Here is a 19,085-nt window from a genome sequence, read left to right as displayed (position 1 = left end):
TGTCTGGTTACAGATGGCGTATTTCATCAAGAAGGTTAGGATTGGATTTATAAAGTCGACATGGGTTGTGCGTGACACTAAAGCAGAGATTATGAATGTATTTTGTTTGGAGGCATTACAGGCTGGTTGGGGTATGCGAGACAAATTAAGACAGCCCAATTAGCCCTGTTAGTTGCTATTCAGTTACATGGATGGGTTGTAAAAATAGTCTATGAGGGTAAAGAAACGTCAATGAAACCTTCTATGATGATGCCTGGCAGGACACTGAGATACTGTATGGTTTACTACACTGTAAGGTGAGGCAGGCAACCTAAAAAAGCCGAGGTGGAATCAACTATGATGCGAATGTCTGGAAAACAAAACCATAACATTAACCTGAGATTGAGCTGCACCACATGAGCGGGTGCAATGGTAGACAACTGTATCAAGGGTGCCTAAAGTTCACATGCAGAGCTAAAGAGTTTGTTGTAACTGATAATAATAATAGTAATATAGTTAAAAAAACACAAGGCAAAGGACATGTGGCAATGCAGACAACCTCTTAGGGAGAAAAAAATAAAAATAAATTTTTGTATTTTTTTTTTCCTTTCTTTTTTGCAAGAAGAATATAAAGCATAAGAAAATGGACTGTAGTGGATATATCATAAAATATTAAACCTGAAGGATTTCTTTTACATATACATATTTATGTGTATTTATGTGTGTGTGTATATATATATATATATATATATATATATATATATATATATATATATATATATATATATATATATATACACACACACACACATACACGGTGGTGGCCAAAATTATTAGAACACTAGTATTTTCACCAGCTAAAAAATGGTTTTAAGTCAGTTATTTCGATCATTTGCTGTAGCGTGTCAGCATTAAATATCAGTTTACATTTCTAAACATTCATTTTGCCATTAATTGTAATATTCCAGTGAGATTTTTGTTTGCACAAGAAGTTTGAGAACAGCCAGTGCTCCACACAGAGATCTGATCTCATTATCCAGTCTGTCTGGAATGATATGAAGAAACAGAGCAAACTGAGACAAACTAAATCCAGAAGAACTGTGGCAGCATATCCAAGATGCTTCAAGAAACCCACCTGCAAAGCTGTTTGGAAATGTAAACTGATATTTCCTACTGACACTACAGCAAAGGATAGAATTTCTATAACTGACTTAAAACCATATTTCAGCTGGTGAAAATACTAGTGTTCTAATCATATACATATATATATATATATATATATATATATATATATATATATATATATATATATATATATATATATATATATATAAATAAAACACCCACAAAAGAAAAAAATAGCAGCTTCTTTCTGTATAGACAAAGAGGTGAACATTAGAAGTGTAAAAAAGTTATCAAAAGTGACTCAAACCAATGATTTGTGTAAATGATCTTGCGGTCTAACATAGAACTGTAAGACCCTTCTTAGAATCATATGAATTGTACAGAGAGACTAATGACTAGTCTAAAAAAAGACCTGCTGTGTACAATGCCTCAGTCATCTCACAAATCAGATGTCAAAACAGATGAAGCCCCTGTATTCAGTTTGCTTCACGATCAAGCCGATCCCTTATAATTCATACCCGCCTCTCCCCAGCGCGCCAGTCCCTTCACCTTCGCGATTAGCGACACACTCTTTTCTTTCAACTTGAGACATCGCTCTCACAGAGGCTCAGCTCACAGATGGTGCGTGCAGCAGGAACTGCCATGCAATAGTAGGAGATCAGGGCCATATAAAAGGGGGAAAGGGGAAAGATTTACAAACTCAAGCTGATTGTAAAAGATGAGGTCCAGAAATCCCCCATAATAGACATTATGAGAGTTTAGTCCCTTGATTGCACTACTTCAAAGTGCAACCTCGAAAATCAGCTGTGGATAGGGGATTATGTAATGATAAATATTTTTTTCTTCTTTTTTTTTTAGAAAAAAGAACATCTGATTTGGCAAAAAATTTGGCAGTTTCAGAAAAGCCCACCTCACTCTCTAACAAACCCCCTCAAAATGGTTTAAGTAGAAGGGTGGATCAACCAGTAACGTGACCAATCACTGATTGAGAATAAGCGATTGCAGCTGAGAAAGTTTCTGCGGCATCTTCAAAGAGAAATGTGATGATAAAGACAGTTTTAAAGGAAGAAAATTACTTGCTCTGAGGAGGGGAATGTGTATTTTTGTCTAAAAAAACACACTTGTATACACCCTGGAAGTGTTCACGGGCTGGGCTTGCTGGCTAATATGCATGTCTCTTTTGTTTCACAAAGAACTGGCAGGTTTTCTTCCTTTAGAAAACATTAAAACAGTTTTTTCCCACACAAATGAAAGCCAGGGCTCTCCAGTGTGGTGGTTTGTTCTGAAACCTTAAATATTGAAAGAGTTTTTTTTAGGCTTGTAGTCACCAATCGCCCGAAACATCCTCCGTCACTCGAAATCATTTGAACAAAATGATCCTCAGATTTCCAGAAAGGACACAGTCCATCTGGTTATGGTCTCTATGGTCAGCCCTGGGTTTTGCCTCCTCGAGAACGAAAGAAAAAACACCTATGACAATGTAGACAAAAGGGCGAGGGAAATGTGGGTACCCTGTGTGAGGAGTAGATGGAGACTGAGCAGTCATGATCAGCAGGCCGATGACTGAGGCAGTGGCAGCGCTCGCTCGTTCTTCCTCCCTCCGTTCATGTGTGCATAGGGCTGCGTCTCATCAAACGCTGGCCCCAGCAGCAACACTGGCCCGTTTGCTGCTACCTGTCCTGAGTGCTTGTCTAAGACCAGGCCTGGAGAGGCTGAGGAGGAGGAGGAAGGTGGTGAGGTGGAGGGGGTCTGGGCGGACCCCACTGGCGTCCCTGGCCCCTGAGCTGGGGAGAGTGGCTGTGGACTCTGGGTCTGAGCCCCTGTGCTCCCCTGAGAGGAGGGGGCCAACATTGAAGCAGGTTCCAGTGGAACGTTCTCCATGTTCTCCACCTCCATGTCCAGTTCCTCAGTGTCGGGTGGCTTGTTCTCCTCACTGTAGAAAAAACTAACTTCCTGGAAGGGTGGCTCCAGTTCCTCTTTTATGCTGTTGATGATCTCCAGAAAAGACGGTCTCATCTTAGGGTTGTACTGCCAGCACATCCGCATCAGTTCAAACCTGTAGACCAGATCAGAAATGACATTATATTTTCAATTTCAAGTTACTCGATCTTAAGTCACATTGCTTGCCTTATCCAAAACTATTAAAAGACTTTATTGGATGTGATGCTGTAAAATGACTTTGAACTGCAAAATAATGCACACTAAAAAAACAAATGATTTACGAACAAATGTCAATTATGAGTCAGTTCATTTGCGTAATCCAAATACATACAGCACCATCAGTGTAAACTGAGTAATGAACAAACGACTCTTTTGAGCCAGTTCTTTTTAGTGAATCAAAAACATACTGTACAGTACGTCCCGTGTATCTTAATAAGCCAGAAAAAAAAGAGTAAAACAAAAAACAGTTTTTTAAATAAATCTGAAATAAAATAATAAAGTACTAAATGTAATGAAATACTAAAATATTAAAACAAAAACTGAAATACAAATACAATTTTTATAAATTAAACTAATAAAATAAAGAATAATAAAAAGACAAAAACAATTACTAAAACTAAAGTTGAAATGAAAATTGAAAAAAGCTCATTCAAAATTATATAAGACATTATAACCCACATAAATCATAAGTATCAACACTTTAGCATTGTGGTGGTAACAGTAGTAAGGCCCCCCCCACTTTTTTTCAGAAAATGTACAAATCTCATTTTCATGAACAAATCTCATACTCATTGCACTTCAATGCAAACAAGCAATAATAGTATCTATAAAATCTCATAAACTGTTCACACTAACAATCTCTACCCATCAACAGGTGGCAGTGTTCACTAGTTAGATCACACAGGAGTGTTGTGGAACAGACAACTTCTAGAACATTTTGTGGTCGTACACACTGAGAAGTGCACTACTCCAGAACTGCTACAGTATCCTAAACACTCCACACTCATCCTAAGTGAACAGCTGAGAACACATGAAAAGCAAAAGAGCCAAAACAACACAAAACAATAAATATAAAAAAAACCATGATCATAACAGTTTGGTGTAGTACTGTCCCACCACATCTTGGTAAAACACACAAACAAGCTAAGAATAGCGTCAGTGCTCACTGGCCCACTGAAATACATTTTAAGTGACCTCCAGCCACAGGTTCAGAGCAGAGCGGGGCGCCGTAGCCATATAACACAGAGGCCTTCTCGCAAGGACAAAGTGAAACTTTTCTCTGCGTCAACTTCTGAGATGTTCTCTCATAATAAAGGCAAGTTTTTTTGGAACCCAGGCCTGGCGATCGCGAGTTACCTGTCTGTTTGGCATTTGTTGGATCACAAATTCATAGCAGTGGCCATCTGTCGTTACTCACTGAAGTGAATTCAAACCCGCTGTCTGCGCTCACTATTGTTTTTCCAAAACCCACTGAGCTACCTTCCTGTCTACTGCCTCTATGGACGGTTGCCTTCTAAGGTAGCATCCTAACTGAAATAAAACCTCACAAGTTACTGATTTGGAGCGCTCTACAAAGCCAGCAACTCCGCAAATAGCATTCAGTGCAAGAGACTCAACTCAAAATTGATTCCAAAAGAGTTTGATGTTAGCACGTTGCTAAGCTAATAGCAAACAAACAAAAAATAAACTCTGTCTGCCTGCCAATTTAATCCCCCCCTCCGCTAAGCATTTCTAATAATATTTTACATCATTAGTTTTTTTAACGGTATTTTCAGATAAAACGTATTTCAAAAACATTTTAAAAAAATCTTCCTCAACATTTGAATGTAAGAGTCAGCATGACAAAAGCATGACTTTGATGTCTAGGTAGGGTGCTCACTAGGTTTTGGAACAAAGATACTGACAGTCAGGGACAGTTATGGAACAAAATTGAAATGTATTGAATCATTAAAATAATCTAATAACATATTAATGATATACTATTTAAAAAGGAGCAAAACTGCTACAAATATGTCCGTTTTTAGATAGTAATGTCCAAATAGTGAGCACAACATTATGAGGAACGAACCCTTGCTTTGTTCAAACAAGTGTTCAATAGATCTACAAGCTATTTCTGAATCTCTGCCCTTGTATTTCAGCCAAGTATTACTTAAATTCTCATGATATCATAAAAATGTAAGCGACATCCTGACTTCATGATGTTTAGCTGAGTGTAATGATGAGATGCAGATGACAAAGTATGAGCGTCTTTATAGCGCTAGTGTAGCACAGCATATGTTCAATCCTCCTCTCTCGTGCAATCAGGACATCTCGTTGTAGCTACCATGGAAACCGGGGGTTTGTGTTTCCATAACAGTTGAGACAAGAAAGAATGACTGAGGGAGAAAGGGGTCAGGAGAAACGGACGGACAGACTTCATGCCTCGCTACTGACATCAGCCCAGAAAAGGAGAACGGAGACCAGATCAGTGACGCATGCAGACATGCTCCAAAGAAGATGTGAAGATAAGCACGAGAAGCTCTTAATAAAAAGTAGAGCAGCATGGGTCACCGTTCCGGTCACCCCCTGGGAACAACACATTCTCCCTTCTATGTACGGAGGCTCCCTGACAACATGATGTCACCTGTCTCCTTTTAACCCGTGACACAAATGTCACCAGCCGGGCTTTCGCTTGGCCTGACGTTAGCAGCAGCATCTGGTGACATACTATCAATATTTTAGCGTGATATTGCATCCCTAAATAGACAAGAGCCGGTTAGAGGACAAAGGGTTAACATTGTAAAGCAGAGTGCCAAATTTGGGAGCAAAGTGCAGTTGGTGGACTCACAGCATGTCGGGACAGTTGTCCGGTTTATCCAGAAGTCCTCCCTCCATGACGAAGCGCAGTACCTGCTCGTTGGACATGCCCTGGTAGGGCTGCTCTGCTAAAGTGGCGATCTCCCATAAAACTACGCCGAACGACCTGAAGAAAGAGGAACTGGTTAAAAGGACTTTGCAGGAGCAACACAAAGGCACTTACAGTAAATCATGCTTAATGTCACAAAATTTTGTCCCATTACGTCAGCAGCCGCACACATCAAGTAACTCAATCCAGTCAGACGAGGACAAAGGAAAGGAATGAGGCCATTTAAGGTCAAGAGACACACGAAGAGCCGCTTTGAGATAACTGCTGTCCTACAGAGCCTAAAAGCAGCACTAGCCTGCGGCGTGTCACTGAAAGGCTGCGGATGCATCAGTGTTTTTGTTTTTTTTTCTAGCCTGGAACAACAAAATGCTCATTTTCAAAACAGCGCGAAAGTCGCGAACACCGCTGACCTGAACTTTTCTCTTTTAGTGTGGTGTTTTTGTTAGCCCTGTGTTCCTCGTTAATGAAAATGAGTCCATATATTAGCCGGCGGCTTGTGAGAAAGTGCAGCAGCGGAGCATAAAGTCGGCAAACCCCAAATAAAAACCACACAAAGAGCGCACTGTTGCCAGTCGTTATTCATTAGTTCTCGGAGGACAAATTTTCAACATTGGCTGAGGATCTGAGACAAAGCTCAACACCCTTTAAAACAGGACTATTACAACAGTGACTTGCATCTAATTGGCTGCAACATCTGCGTGTTGAAAGACAAAACCGCATTAGAGCAGGACTTTTTCAGGGGAAGGAAACAAATAAAGACACCTAACGGCGAGGTTTATGGGAGCTCGCGGTGGCTCTTTTCATCTCAGGGACTTCAAAAGTGGCAGATACGGACGGAGGGACAGGGAGGCGGGTCTGCGCTGGCATATCAACCCCATCATTACCAAACATCTGGAGGAGGTTAGAAGCGCACCGAGAGACAGAGCTGTGGGACGCTGGAGATTGGGAAACTGCAGAATTGGAAGAGTCTGTCTATGGCACCGTGACTCTGTTCTACTGAATCGCCGCTGCTGGGACTAAAGCTGTGGAGAGACAGTCTGTCTGAGACAAAGAGACAATGTGTTTGGGCACGTTGCGCTTGGCTGGGACTGGAAGAATGTCTGGAAGTGATGCATATTCTCCCTTGACACAGGACATCATTGGGAAAAAAATTAAAAGGCTTTCACCTCTTATAGGCCTGCGAGGCTTCCTGTCGTATTAAGTAAAATAAAGTGACCATTTCAATGCTTTCTGGACACTTGGGGGCCTGTGGTGGAGAGGGGCTACTGAGTCTCTGATGGGACAGCCTGCTGCTCGAGTGGAAAATCCCAGTTTTTCAGCAGTCGAAATTTGGACACCCTTAAATGAAACCTTTTTGATCCAAAAGCTTAATTATTTAAATTGGTTTAATAGACAAATACATTTTACTTTTTAAGAATAATTTAAGTGTGTTGTTATATTTTCTACATATTTATTAATTTTATGCAGGGTTTAATAAATTAATATATAATCATCCCTTTTTTATGAAAGGGGTTCCACAAAAGGTGAAATGGGGGACATTGTCATCTTACGGTAAAAAAAAAATAAAAAAAAAAAAAAGGAAGTATACAATTATAACACTTTTTTTGGCCACTACAGAATTCCTACACTTCTGTTTACATTAAAGTAAGGAAGTATGCACTCATTACAGTTCAAAAGTTAGGGGTCAGTATTTTTTTTTAACAATTTATAAAGGACACATTAAATTGATCAAAAGTGACAAGAAAGACATTTACAATGTTACAAAGGATTCCTATTTCAAATACATGCTGTTCTTTTGAACCTTCTATTCACCAACGAATTCTAAAAAAATTTTATCACAGCTTCCACAAAAATATTAAACAGCATGTTTTCAACATTGATAATAAGAAGAATTATGAAAGAAGAAATGATCACCAAATCACCACATAAGAATTATTTCTGATATAATTGGACTCTGAAGACTGAATTAATGACTGTAGAAAATTCAACAAATCTACTGTATATTTGATCAAATAAATGCAGCCTTGACCATAAAAACCATTTTTACAATTTTTTGACCGATAGGGTGTGTCCAAATGTTTGACCCGTATTGTACATGCCAGCCCGAATCAATCCACACACACATACACAATGCAGTAAAACAACAAAGTCTTGCATTTATGTGTGTGGAAAAAAGTCAGAGAGAACAGGCGGCTCATACCAGACATCAGAATTTGTTGTGAACACTCCATCTTTCAAAGACTCCGGGGACATCCAGCGCACTGGTAGCAGCCCTTTGCCTCCTTTGCGATAGTAATCAGTCTCGTAGATGTCCCTTGTCATGCCAAAGTCTAAACACATGAAGGGTCAGTCACACCTTTCAATCTATTGTTGCATCAAATAGATTCTTGGATATATGGATTTATGTGACATGTATCACAGATATACCTCCAATTTTTACTGTGAAGTCTTCAGCAACCATGCAATTTCTGGCAGCCAGGTCCCGATGGACAAACTTGTTGGCATTGAGGTATGCCATCCCGTCCGCTATCTCACTGGCCATCTGAATCATCTTCTTCAGCGGAGGCAAAGACTGGCTGCTAGAGCCCTGCTACATGGCAGAAAAAGGGTTGCATTTAACACTTCTGCTTCTCTCTTTCTCTACTACAAACCCTTTCTGAACAGCTGACTGAAATATAGAGTAGCTTTAAAGAACTGTGAACATTAACTAAAAGGTGGCATGATATCTGAGCAGAAATAAATATAAATTAGAGCAGACTGGATTGTTTCTGTACCTCTTTGGAACGGAGGGAACGCAAGTAGCTCTTCAGATCACCCCGTGTCATCAGCTCCATTATAACTAGAGTGGGCTGTCCTTGTGAAACCACACCCAAAAGTCGCACCTATACCAGGGTACAAAAAAAATGGAATTACACTGTGACGCTATGAAAACACAGAGAACCTGTCTCTGCACAATCAGTTTGAAATGCATCGTTTTGGCATTTGTTTGGTGATGCCAGAAATTATACACTTACATAAGTATCTTTAAGAATTTTAAAGTACGAGTTATTGTCAAAACCAACTGCTGGATGCGATTGTTCCCTCGTTCTTACCACATGGTGACAGTTGAACTCCTTCATAACTGAAGCTTCGTTCAAGAACTCAATGCGTTCACGCATACTGGCGGATTCATTTACAGTCTTGATGGCCACTCTGGTCTCAGGTTCATCTTTGACCACGCCCTTTGCGATGCCCTCATACACCATACCAAAGGAGCCCTGACCCAGCTCACGACACATGGTGATTTTCTCCCGAGCCACTTCCCATTCATCTGGTACATACACTGAGCACATTTGAACAGGACAGAAGCAATGAAAAAAAAAATCAATAATAATTCAATATTTTTTTTATACATCAAAACATTGTTCAAATGTATATAAAACAAATAATATACTGTGAAATATTTTTTCTATTTTTATTTTAATTTTATTCTTCTTTTTCTTACCTTATTGGATTTTTTTTTGCAGAAAACTGCAAAAATACTAAAGAAAATCAGTTAAAGTTGAGATAATACTCACTTTCAAAGGGACTGAAGTATTCAGGGTTTACAGAAGCATATAGCACACCATTTCCTAACCTGTCACTATTCCTGAAAGGAAACATACATAAATCACAATGAAAAACAGTACTGGAAATTAAAATGAAGTCTATTTTTTTACAAGATGGGACATCAACCTCTTTTTGGTGACAAAGATGACAACGGAGATCACTGCAGTGAGCAACACTAGCACTATAATAGGAATGATGATGGCCAGTAAGATGGCATTATCATAATTTCCTATAAGAAAGAAGGACATTTGTACAGAATTAAGAACTAAATATGACATTAAACTGAAACAGGCCTCTCTACATTTCCATTAAGTAAGCTATTTTAAAGTTATCAGTACCTCCTAAACATAAAATCAATGGTGTCTTATGTGCATTCTTACTTTTAGGGGGTGGCACATAGAAGGAGACTGGTTCAGTCCACGACCCGTTCCCAGCCAAGGATGTGGCTCTGACCCGGGCAGAATAATTTCCAGAGGGCAAATTGCTAAGCTGAGCTCCTCGCAACACTCTGTACTGCTGCCGTGACACACACTCATGCTTCTCAGGCTGTAACACAAACACACATACACAGTCGGTTTGTGGCATTGGCTGCAGTTTGAATTATTTCTTAATGGTGTATGAGTTAGTTGTCGCACTAACCTCAGTTCCCAGACGATATTTGATCTCATACATGAGGATCAGTCCATTAGGGTGATGAGGTTCAGGCCACCGCAGCAGCACTGTTCCCTCTCCCTTCTCATCCCTCTCCTGAGTTACAGTGTGGGGAATATCATCCGCTTTGTCTGGGGAAGAACATAACTGTGCTTAAGGCCAGTGCTTTCTTACAGTAATTCAATAAGCTTTCAATTGCATTATGATTTTAATTGCTGTTAACATGACCTGGATAGCAAATAAAAAAAAATCATGCTGTAGGCACAGTGGAAAATTACTGGAATTTTAATATTTCGCTGGCATGGGTATGTAGTCACTTGTGCATGAGTTTGGTTTGTTGGTTTTGCTGACCTGCTGGTTTGGTTCTAGAGAACACAAAAGCTGCGGCACTGCAGCGGTGGATCTCGTAGTTACAGGCGTGGATGTCGATGCGGTACACGGTGAAGGGCTGCAGGTTGGATATCTCCATGAACTCTGTAAAAACTTTGTCCTCAGAGAAAGGATACTCTTTCTCATGCAGCTTTGGGTCAGTGATGTTACTCTCCATTCCTGTGATGTTCCTGCTTGTACCTTGCAGCAGTGTGCCATTGGCCACTCCAAACAGGTCACGCCGTTTCCTGTCTGGAGGTCTGAGAACATGGGGAAAAAAAAGTTAAACATGAAGAGGAAAGAGGAGAGGAAGGAATAGGAAAAGCAAAGGAAATAGAAGTAGGAAAGAAAGAGAAGGAAAAGGAAAGTGAAAAAAATGACAGGAAAGAGAAATGGAGAGGACAGAGAAAATCAAATAAAAGGAAATGGAAAATATTGGAAACAGAAAAAGGAAAGAGAATGGGAAATAAAGAAAGGAAAGCAAAAGGGCAGGAAAAGAAAATAGTAAAATAACAGTGATAAAGAAAAGGAAAAAGAAAGAGGAAAGGAAAAGGAAACAGAGTATTAAATGACAGTAAGAAAGGAAAGGAAAGTGAAAATCAAATGAAAGGGAATGGAAAATGAAAGGAAACAGAAAGAAGGACATGGGAAAAGGAAATTAAACTTTGGAAATGAAAACGAGTACAGAAAAGTGGAAAAGGAAGTAGTAAATGAGCAAGTAAATAAAATGGGAAAAGGATACAGGAGAATGGAAAAGGAAAGGAAGCAGAAAAGGAAATGGGAAAAGGACAGGAGTAGTAAATGACAATACGAAAGGAAAAGCAAGGAAAGAGGAAAGGAAAGGAAACAGAAAAGGGAGAGAGGAAAGAGAAGGAAGTAGTAAATGACAATGAGAAAGGAAAGGAAAGGAAAGGAAAGGAAAGCAGATAAGAGGAAAAGAAACGGAAGTAGTAAATGACAGCAAAAAAAAGTAAGAAAAGGAAATGAAATTAAAGAAAATGAAGTAGTAAACGACAGTAAGAGATCATATATAAGATGTAGAGCAGTCAGCCAGTGTCAGCAGAGTCTGCACTGGTTTAAAAGCATACAAGCCAATTACTGCACACAATTACTCTACAACACACACCACTTCCTTTAACGCGCAAGCCTAATTCTCTAATGTCCTACTGACAGGTCTCTTAGTAACACTGAGGATACTTGCATTACTCCACAACCTACAGAGCTCCTTTTTCTCTTCTGGAACTTATCAATCATTTAGCATCCTGAATGATGAGATCTTTTAAATTCTTATGAGTGTTATACATCCAGCTGGGCTGGGACTGATCGCTCATAGAAAATTGCTAGTTTTTAAAAGAAATGAAAATTGTATCCAAGAACTCTCTACCCTGACCCTTGCTTCTCATTCTGACAGTTCAGGTACTGTATAAAACCATGAAACATTCATCACTGCTTACTATAAAATATATACTTGCAAATGAAGCAATACACATACAACAAACATTTCTGCAGATGAGAAAATGAAATGAGAAGGCATATTTGGAACAAATATCGAACATCCATAATAATGATATGACCAACTCTGCCTCTGACGGTAGAGACAGTGCATGAGGCGATAAGCAAACTAAGGGGCTGGCTTCAGGTCAACCCTGCCGCCACTAAAGACATGCAGTCAGCAGCAACCACAAGAGCTTACCAGACGCCAACGGACCCACTGCCACTTCACATGTATGACTAGGGCAGGGTCACAGCCTTACCTAGAGCCACTTTTAGGAGACACGTAACGATTTGCTCGCTCAGGATCTCTGTAAAAATTCAATAGTCAGACCAAACAATACCATCCACCGCAGATGGGAAAGACAGGATGGTTTGAGATGAACATGGGGGAAACCCCAGTGTGCCAAACAAATACAAGAGAGGAAAGTGATAGTGCCAGACACAAAGACTGACAGACAATAAGTGGAGACAGACAATACAAGTTTTCAGCTTTGTCAAAAACAGTTTGAGAATTGTAAGTAGTTATAGATTGATGCATTGATTGAACACAAAACAACTGATGACTGTAGCTTCTTGGCTGATTACCAGATCCTTTTTTCTGTCAGTTTCAAAATATACAGCTAATTCCATACATACACACACACACACAAAGGATTTAATAATTGTTAAAAAATTGTGCAACTTTTCTGACATAAAATTAAAATAATAACTTATCTAAATATTTGCATCAGTATTGAAAAACACTGGTCATATTTGTGTGCTGTCAGAACCAGATTTGGTTCTGTTACATGATCCTGTTGTATGCGAAAAAGTGAGTTTTCTTTTTTTGTTGTTTTTTTTTTTTTTTTTTTTTTTTGTGTGTTGTGATCCTGGTTGTATGGTTTTTTTTGCAATAGCAGGTATTTTTCAAGAAAAAAAGTGAGTTTTGTTCTAGAGACGCAATAGCAGGTATTTTTCCAGACTGACATGGCAACACAGGCAAAAAGGCTTGTTTGAATGTCCTATTTAACAGCCTTCAAGAAGTAGATTTACAAGCAATTACGAACTTTAACCACCGATGATAAAGAAAGAAACAAAACTATAATACAAACCCTACCATCCCAAATCAAACAAATCAACCGAGAAATGACAGTAATGGGAGAAGATCTTTGTGTGTTTGCTTTTGTATATGTGTGAGAGTGGAAACTTTTAATAAAAGCCAACGCAGAACGCTGTAGGGAAGAACAATTAAATCAACTCTAACCACATTCCATGTCACTTCCATTGAACGACGCTCCATGATTTATGAGTGGGGATTTTGGAAGCAACTGGACACTATTTAACACTTACTAACTAGGGATTCAGATCACCCTTGAGAGTGTTTACTGTGGAAGATCAAATCATATTGTCACTTGAGCATCACATCAACACCTCTACTCATCAAGCACAAAGAAAACCCATAAATTACTACATTCATACTACTGTTTTAAATCCTTTTTTGGAACCTTTAACTTTCAAATATGGTCAGGATCTGCCTCATGTCTACAGCCATAAACACTGATCTTAACCAAAATGCTTCTTGCACTGACCGCTGACTAAGAAAAGGTAAGGCTTGCATCAAGAACTTAAATGCACAGAGTCCTAAAGAAAGATTTTACACCTGCAAACCTCAGAAGAAAGGCCTAACAGCAGGTTTTTGACAACACTGACAGCAGCACGTCCAGTCTTCCTTTTCCCAGGCAGGAAGACTTATGTGTCATTGATGCATAGGCAACACCTCACGTCCCCTGGCACAAAGTCAAGTCTTCGCTCAGGAATGACTCAGACTCCCATTGCAAGGCCCAAAAAGCTGATCATCTGTGTGGGAGTTTGAAAGAGAAGAAAGCGCATCCACACCTCCTCTTGAAAGGGATCTTACTTTGGAATTCATTAACATTCCACATAGGTTTGCTGTACATTTCCTGGGAGCCGGACACTCCAAAGCAAACAAAGAACGCATCTGAGGAAGGAGGGAGAGAGAGAGCGGGCAAGAGGAAGAGAAAGGAGAGACAACCGTTGAATGGAAAAACATATCCGCTTCATTCAAGTCTTTAGCATCTCCAGTTTTTCTCAGACTCGAACGGTAATGTCTCAAACGTCGATAATGAGGTCTACTCAGTGGGGACGGAGACTTGCAAATCTGTCGCTCTAACTTCCAAACCAAATGCAGCGAGAAGGCTGGGGTTGTTGGGTCAAGACAGAAATAACAAGTCATCAGTGATGGAGAAAATGGCTTCCTGAGCATCCTGCTACTAAGGGAAAGCATATTTACATTTAGAAAGTCTGTTTTCCATCGATTAGAGATGCATCACGTTGTCCCTGAGTGAACCGCAAACCATTACCTTGATGAAAATGGGGCTCCAACAGCAGAAGTTTGGGAAAGCTAAGTGGTAGAAGATGTTTGGCGACATCGATTTGTGCATCAATACTCATGACTCAAAACCCAGGCCCACCCCAAAACGCACACACACTCGCAACCAAATAAACAACCCACAAAAAAAGCCTGATTGCAGATGTCCTGAACGAACCCTAGGAAAGTCTAGAAGCATATGTGTCTGAGTAAACCTGAACCAGTTCCTGTGTGCCGTTCTTCTCCCGTATGAGACGAGAAAACATCCGATGCCACAAGCAAGGTAAACAGATAACACAATGCAGACGTCACTCCTCGTTTCGGCAAACAAAAGCCTAACATGGAGCGAGCCCTCAGCCAGCGGCTGCTTTCCAGTCTCATTAATCCAGTCTGCGTCTGTTTGTGCATCCCAAATTACAGCCTGCTGAAGTCTTAATGTGCAACCGCCACCGTCGCCCCAGCAACAAACAACGTGGCCGCACAGGCCTGGAGTTCGTAACCCCCCCCCCGCACCATATGATTCCGCTACAGCCTCCGCTGCTGGCACCTACCCCTTTCCAAAACCTCATGTTCTGATCTTGTCAGTCCCATGTCGAAATAATTAGGCCTCGGTCTGGACCTCCGAAATTCTGGTTTTGATTCTATGAAATCAAGCCGCCTCAAGACTATGAGCTCAGACCCACTTTGATAATCACTCTCCAGGAAGACTGAAGAAATTAAGGTCTTCAGACCACTGTTGTAAACTGTGGCAGAAAGTGCTGGGAGTAACCCAGTCACTGTTCCTACAGAGGGTCCATCTAACCTTTCCAGTACGCTAGAGAAGTAGTTTTCCATCAGGAGCTAGAATTCACATTGGGCATCAACTGGCAAGCCGACTTTGTACCAAAATGGATTGTCATACAAAAGTCGACAAAAAATGTATTGAAAGAAGAATTCTGCATTTAATCAAAGTTTAAATGACATAACTTGTGCTAATGTGTGTTACCAAAAAATTATTCAACTCTTGATTTCTCATGAACGCGCATTGAAGACTGACACGGAAGAAAAAAAAATCATTGAATAAAATCCCTATTTTTGTTTCCTTTGTGCACAAAAAGTATTGTTGTAGCTTCATAGAATCAAGGTTTAACCACTGATGTCACATGGACTATTTTAGCTCTCGGATTCCATCAAAAATATCTTAATTTGTCTTCCAAAGATGAACAAAGGTCTTATGAGTTTGGAACGACAAGAGGGTAATTAATTAATGAGAGAACTTTCATTTTTGGCTGAACCATCCCTTTAAGGTTTTATAAAAACACTTTATTTTTGAACACTTTAATTTATAAAAATTAATTTAAATATAATTCATTTGAACAGAAATTAATTCTGTTCTTGACATTTTTATGGTAATTTTATGGTTTTAGGCATTATGTTATCTCGGCAACAAAGTTAAAATTAGAAATTCTTGGTCTGGAAGATAATTATTAACACTATATTAACACTAAAATCTTGTTAACATGCATACGTCCTATGGCTATATGTTTGAAACACAGTATTAAATCATTTACAGATTGACCCTGATTTGTACTGAATCTAAAATATATTTTTCAAAATCAAATCATTCAAACATTTAGGCATTTGGGGTGTAGAAATGTTTTCAAATAGCAGGAGATGCAGAGTCCACTAAACCAAACAGACCTGCGTCACACTAAGAGCTTCAGAAAGTACCATCAGTGCATGTGTCATACCTGGGTGTGAAGATGGAGTTGTGCAGGAAGTTCTCAAAGACTTTTCGATAAGATCTGTCTTCAGCTTCTGCCTTTAGGTCCTCCTTGGTTTTTGGGCAGGGGCAGCAGCCCTTCTCACCCCCACCAACATCTGATTTGGTGGGCTTTGTTTCGCCTTCCATGTCCGACAAAGCCGTGGCTGAGATGCGGATGGGAATTTTTAGTTCTGTAGTCCAAAACAATGACACAGACTGAGCTGATTGAGCAACAACAACACAAGCTTCACACATTTTGTAAATATAGTTAATGTACATTTCTCTGGAATACATGAAGGTTGAAGGTTAGTGGAGGTGACGAGGGTACATTAATGGTGCACACTTACCTTTAGAGCAGTAGTTATGCTGGTAGAGTTCACGGTCTTCTGTCTGCTGCTGCCAGCGGAGCAGGTAGAAGGTTTTGTTTCCATTGGGAGAGATGGGAGGAGACCACTTCACCATCAGGGACGAGGAGGAGTTGGCATATGCGCGGGCATCAAGGGGCATTGACGGTGCTGTGGAATTGCGAGAGATTAGTTCATGTAATAAGTCAAATTGCAGATTGGGTAATGGAAATTGGAGGGGTAGTGATGCCCACCTGATGCATTGGTGCGAATATAGACCACCTCACTCTTAGCCCCCAGAATGTGCTTGTCCTCTACAACTAGGGTGACGGCTTTCACAAAGATGGCATATTGTGTCCAGGGTTTAAGAGAGGACAACAATACCCCTGGGTCTGTAGATTTGTCCTGAGGAAGGTCTACATCCACCATGTTCCAGCTATTTGAGCCACATCCATCTTGTCCGTCAAATTCTGTGATGTTCTGGAATGGTCTACATCGAGACAACAGCACACAAATGCACATTTATATAATGCTTTATCACAACCCTCAAGCTGCTAATAAACTTGATGTGAATAATATGTCTATAATAGTAACTTCTAGCAAGTCTGATACTTACGCCTCCTTGTAATACACGATGAAGCTGATGAGGTCTCTGTAGTCAGGCGGTCGATATCGCTCCCAAGTGAGCTTTATCCGAGTACTCTGAGTGTGGTTGGATTTGAACTTTAGAATATAACTCTCACCTAGAAGAGGGGTCATGAGAGAGATTTAACTAAAAGCACCCATAAGAGTTCTTCAACTTGAATGTAAGACTGTGCCATGGCCTTTCCATCTTTCATGAGCTTCTAGGAATCAGAGTGGTATTAGAAAAGGCACTTCTGTTAATGTCTCGCCAGTCTAGAGTCAGAGCAATTATGTTCTGAGGAAAAAGTATCACCACATTGGCTAAGCCATTATCATTGTTCTTCGAAGCAAATTCACTCTGTACAGAAATCTGTCAAACGCATAATAGAGCAGGTACAGAAGAACAACTGGGACACCTTGTGAGAAAAATGCATTTTAAGAGTCTTGAGTGATGTCTTTGTAGAAACATAATACTGTCATCTAACCATTCGGTTCTCACTTACACAAGATAAACAAGATATCAAACCAACAAAATGTATTTACAAGAAAAACTGCACAAGCAAACTTTTACTTTTTAAAACCTATCAGTTTTTCAGATTTCAAACTATAGTTATACTGTTTAAAATGTATTTGGATGCTTTCTTAGAACTGACTCCATACATCTATTAAAAATTCTCTAGAGACCAGTAGGTTAAAAGTAATTGCAAAAATGGCTCAGTTTTAAGTTACGTCTGAGAAAAGCTCTAGCACTGTGTTTGCAGAGGCCACTTGGATTGATATTTTGTTTCCAATGCAATATATATTTTAAGATTCAAATAATGTACATTTAAAAACAATATTATATTGGAATAATTATACTGATACAATATTATACTGGTATATTTAATAATGCGTTCTTTAAAGATTATTTTATTTTATCAGATTATTTTTTTCAATTACAGATAGAATAGATTTAATTTATAGTTGAATGTAAAATTGAAATGCGTCTAAATCACAAGTAGATTATTTTTTAATTAAATGATTAATAACGAAACCTCTTTTTGCAGATGTGTATCTTTATCTACAGATTGTCACATAAGCAACTTGTCAGTAATGACACTGATTTAACATTCATGAAACTAAAGTACACAATACAGTTTTCAGACCTACCTGGAAGCAGAAATGGTTCAGTGGTTAAATGTTGACTCAGTAACTGCTCTGGCAGAATTACTGAATTTATGAGACTTTTGAATGATTCTCTAAAAGATTCTATAAAATGTATATTTTTTTATTTGTTTCTAATGCAGTACATAAGACAAAGTATAGGATAACAACACCATAGATACAAAACAGACCAAAAAAAGAAAAGAAAACACACACACACACACACATATATATATATATATATATAGAGTATGTATATATCACAGGCTTCTCTTATCCCGTGTGAATGCACCACACAAAATTCAGATGTGGGCGGGGGTCATTTCAAAATCAAACAAGGTCCCCAGATAATACTAATCCTGTGCGAATAGGGCTTTTGTTTGGATGTAGTTATTATTTCTGTGAATAGTTTTATCTAATACTTCATGGAGCTCATCAGGAAAAAGTGGGGCATCTAGTGCATGCCTGTTCAATTGATATAGTTTTACTTTGTTTAAACAATCTGGAAATTTTGCTGTGGCAGTGGCAGAGTATCACGAGAAACACTTCATCTACTCACAACTTGCTCGTTCTCCATTGCTACGCGCATCATCCTCTTCCATTTTTTCCTTAACACCGGTCTTCTCCCACATTTTCTGGATCTCAGACATGCAAAGCTTGGGATTGAAGCGGAAGAACAATTTCCCAGCTCTAATAGTCAGATTGTGCTGACTCCAGTCCCACAGATACTGCAAGTTCTGGTTGTCGATTGCAGAGAATGCATACGACCTGTAATAGGAAAACACACATACACAAACAACAAAGTATTAA

At 39.4% G+C, this 19,085-nt stretch overlaps 1 protein-coding gene across 2 annotated transcripts in view; it reads right to left on the bottom strand.

Annotated features, from left to right (window-relative positions):
- Positions 1–1,302: 1,302 nt before the first annotated feature.
- The window catches only part of LOC109104460 (insulin-like growth factor 1 receptor), a 95,519-nt gene continuing 77,736 nt past the window's right edge, over positions 1,303–19,085 (bottom strand). The window contains exons 6-21 of one of the 2 annotated variants that reach the window (XM_042744068.1): positions 18,835–19,043; positions 17,125–17,251; positions 16,763–16,998; positions 16,512–16,679; positions 16,151–16,355; positions 10,541–10,818; positions 10,178–10,320; positions 9,919–10,084; positions 9,665–9,767; positions 9,508–9,578; positions 9,043–9,272; positions 8,725–8,832; positions 8,378–8,537; positions 8,151–8,280; positions 5,873–6,007; positions 1,303–3,160 (exon numbers count right to left, since the gene is read on the bottom strand). In XM_042744068.1, coding sequence (XP_042600002.1) covers positions 2,653–3,160; positions 5,873–6,007; positions 8,151–8,280; positions 8,378–8,537; positions 8,725–8,832; positions 9,043–9,272; positions 9,508–9,578; positions 9,665–9,767; positions 9,919–10,084; positions 10,178–10,320; positions 10,541–10,818; positions 16,151–16,355; positions 16,512–16,679; positions 16,763–16,998; positions 17,125–17,251; positions 18,835–19,043 — 2,977 coding nt within the window. In that variant the 3' untranslated portion in view covers positions 1,303–2,652. Of the gene's footprint in view, positions 3,161–5,872; positions 6,008–8,150; positions 8,281–8,377; positions 8,541–8,724; positions 8,833–9,042; positions 9,273–9,507; positions 9,579–9,664; positions 9,768–9,918; positions 10,085–10,177; positions 10,321–10,540; positions 10,819–16,150; positions 16,356–16,511; positions 16,680–16,762; positions 16,999–17,124; positions 17,252–18,834; positions 19,044–19,085 lie in introns of both variants that reach the window. The other variant, XM_042744067.1, reaches the window with a different exon arrangement.

The sequence above is a fragment of the Cyprinus carpio genome, chromosome B18, assembly GCF_018340385.1.
Source record: "Cyprinus carpio isolate SPL01 chromosome B18, ASM1834038v1, whole genome shotgun sequence".
NCBI classification, from domain to species: Eukaryota; Metazoa; Chordata; class Actinopteri; order Cypriniformes; family Cyprinidae; genus Cyprinus; species Cyprinus carpio.
The sequence above is the reverse complement of the archived record's forward strand: the minus strand, read 5'-3'. Positions and strand labels throughout refer to the sequence as shown.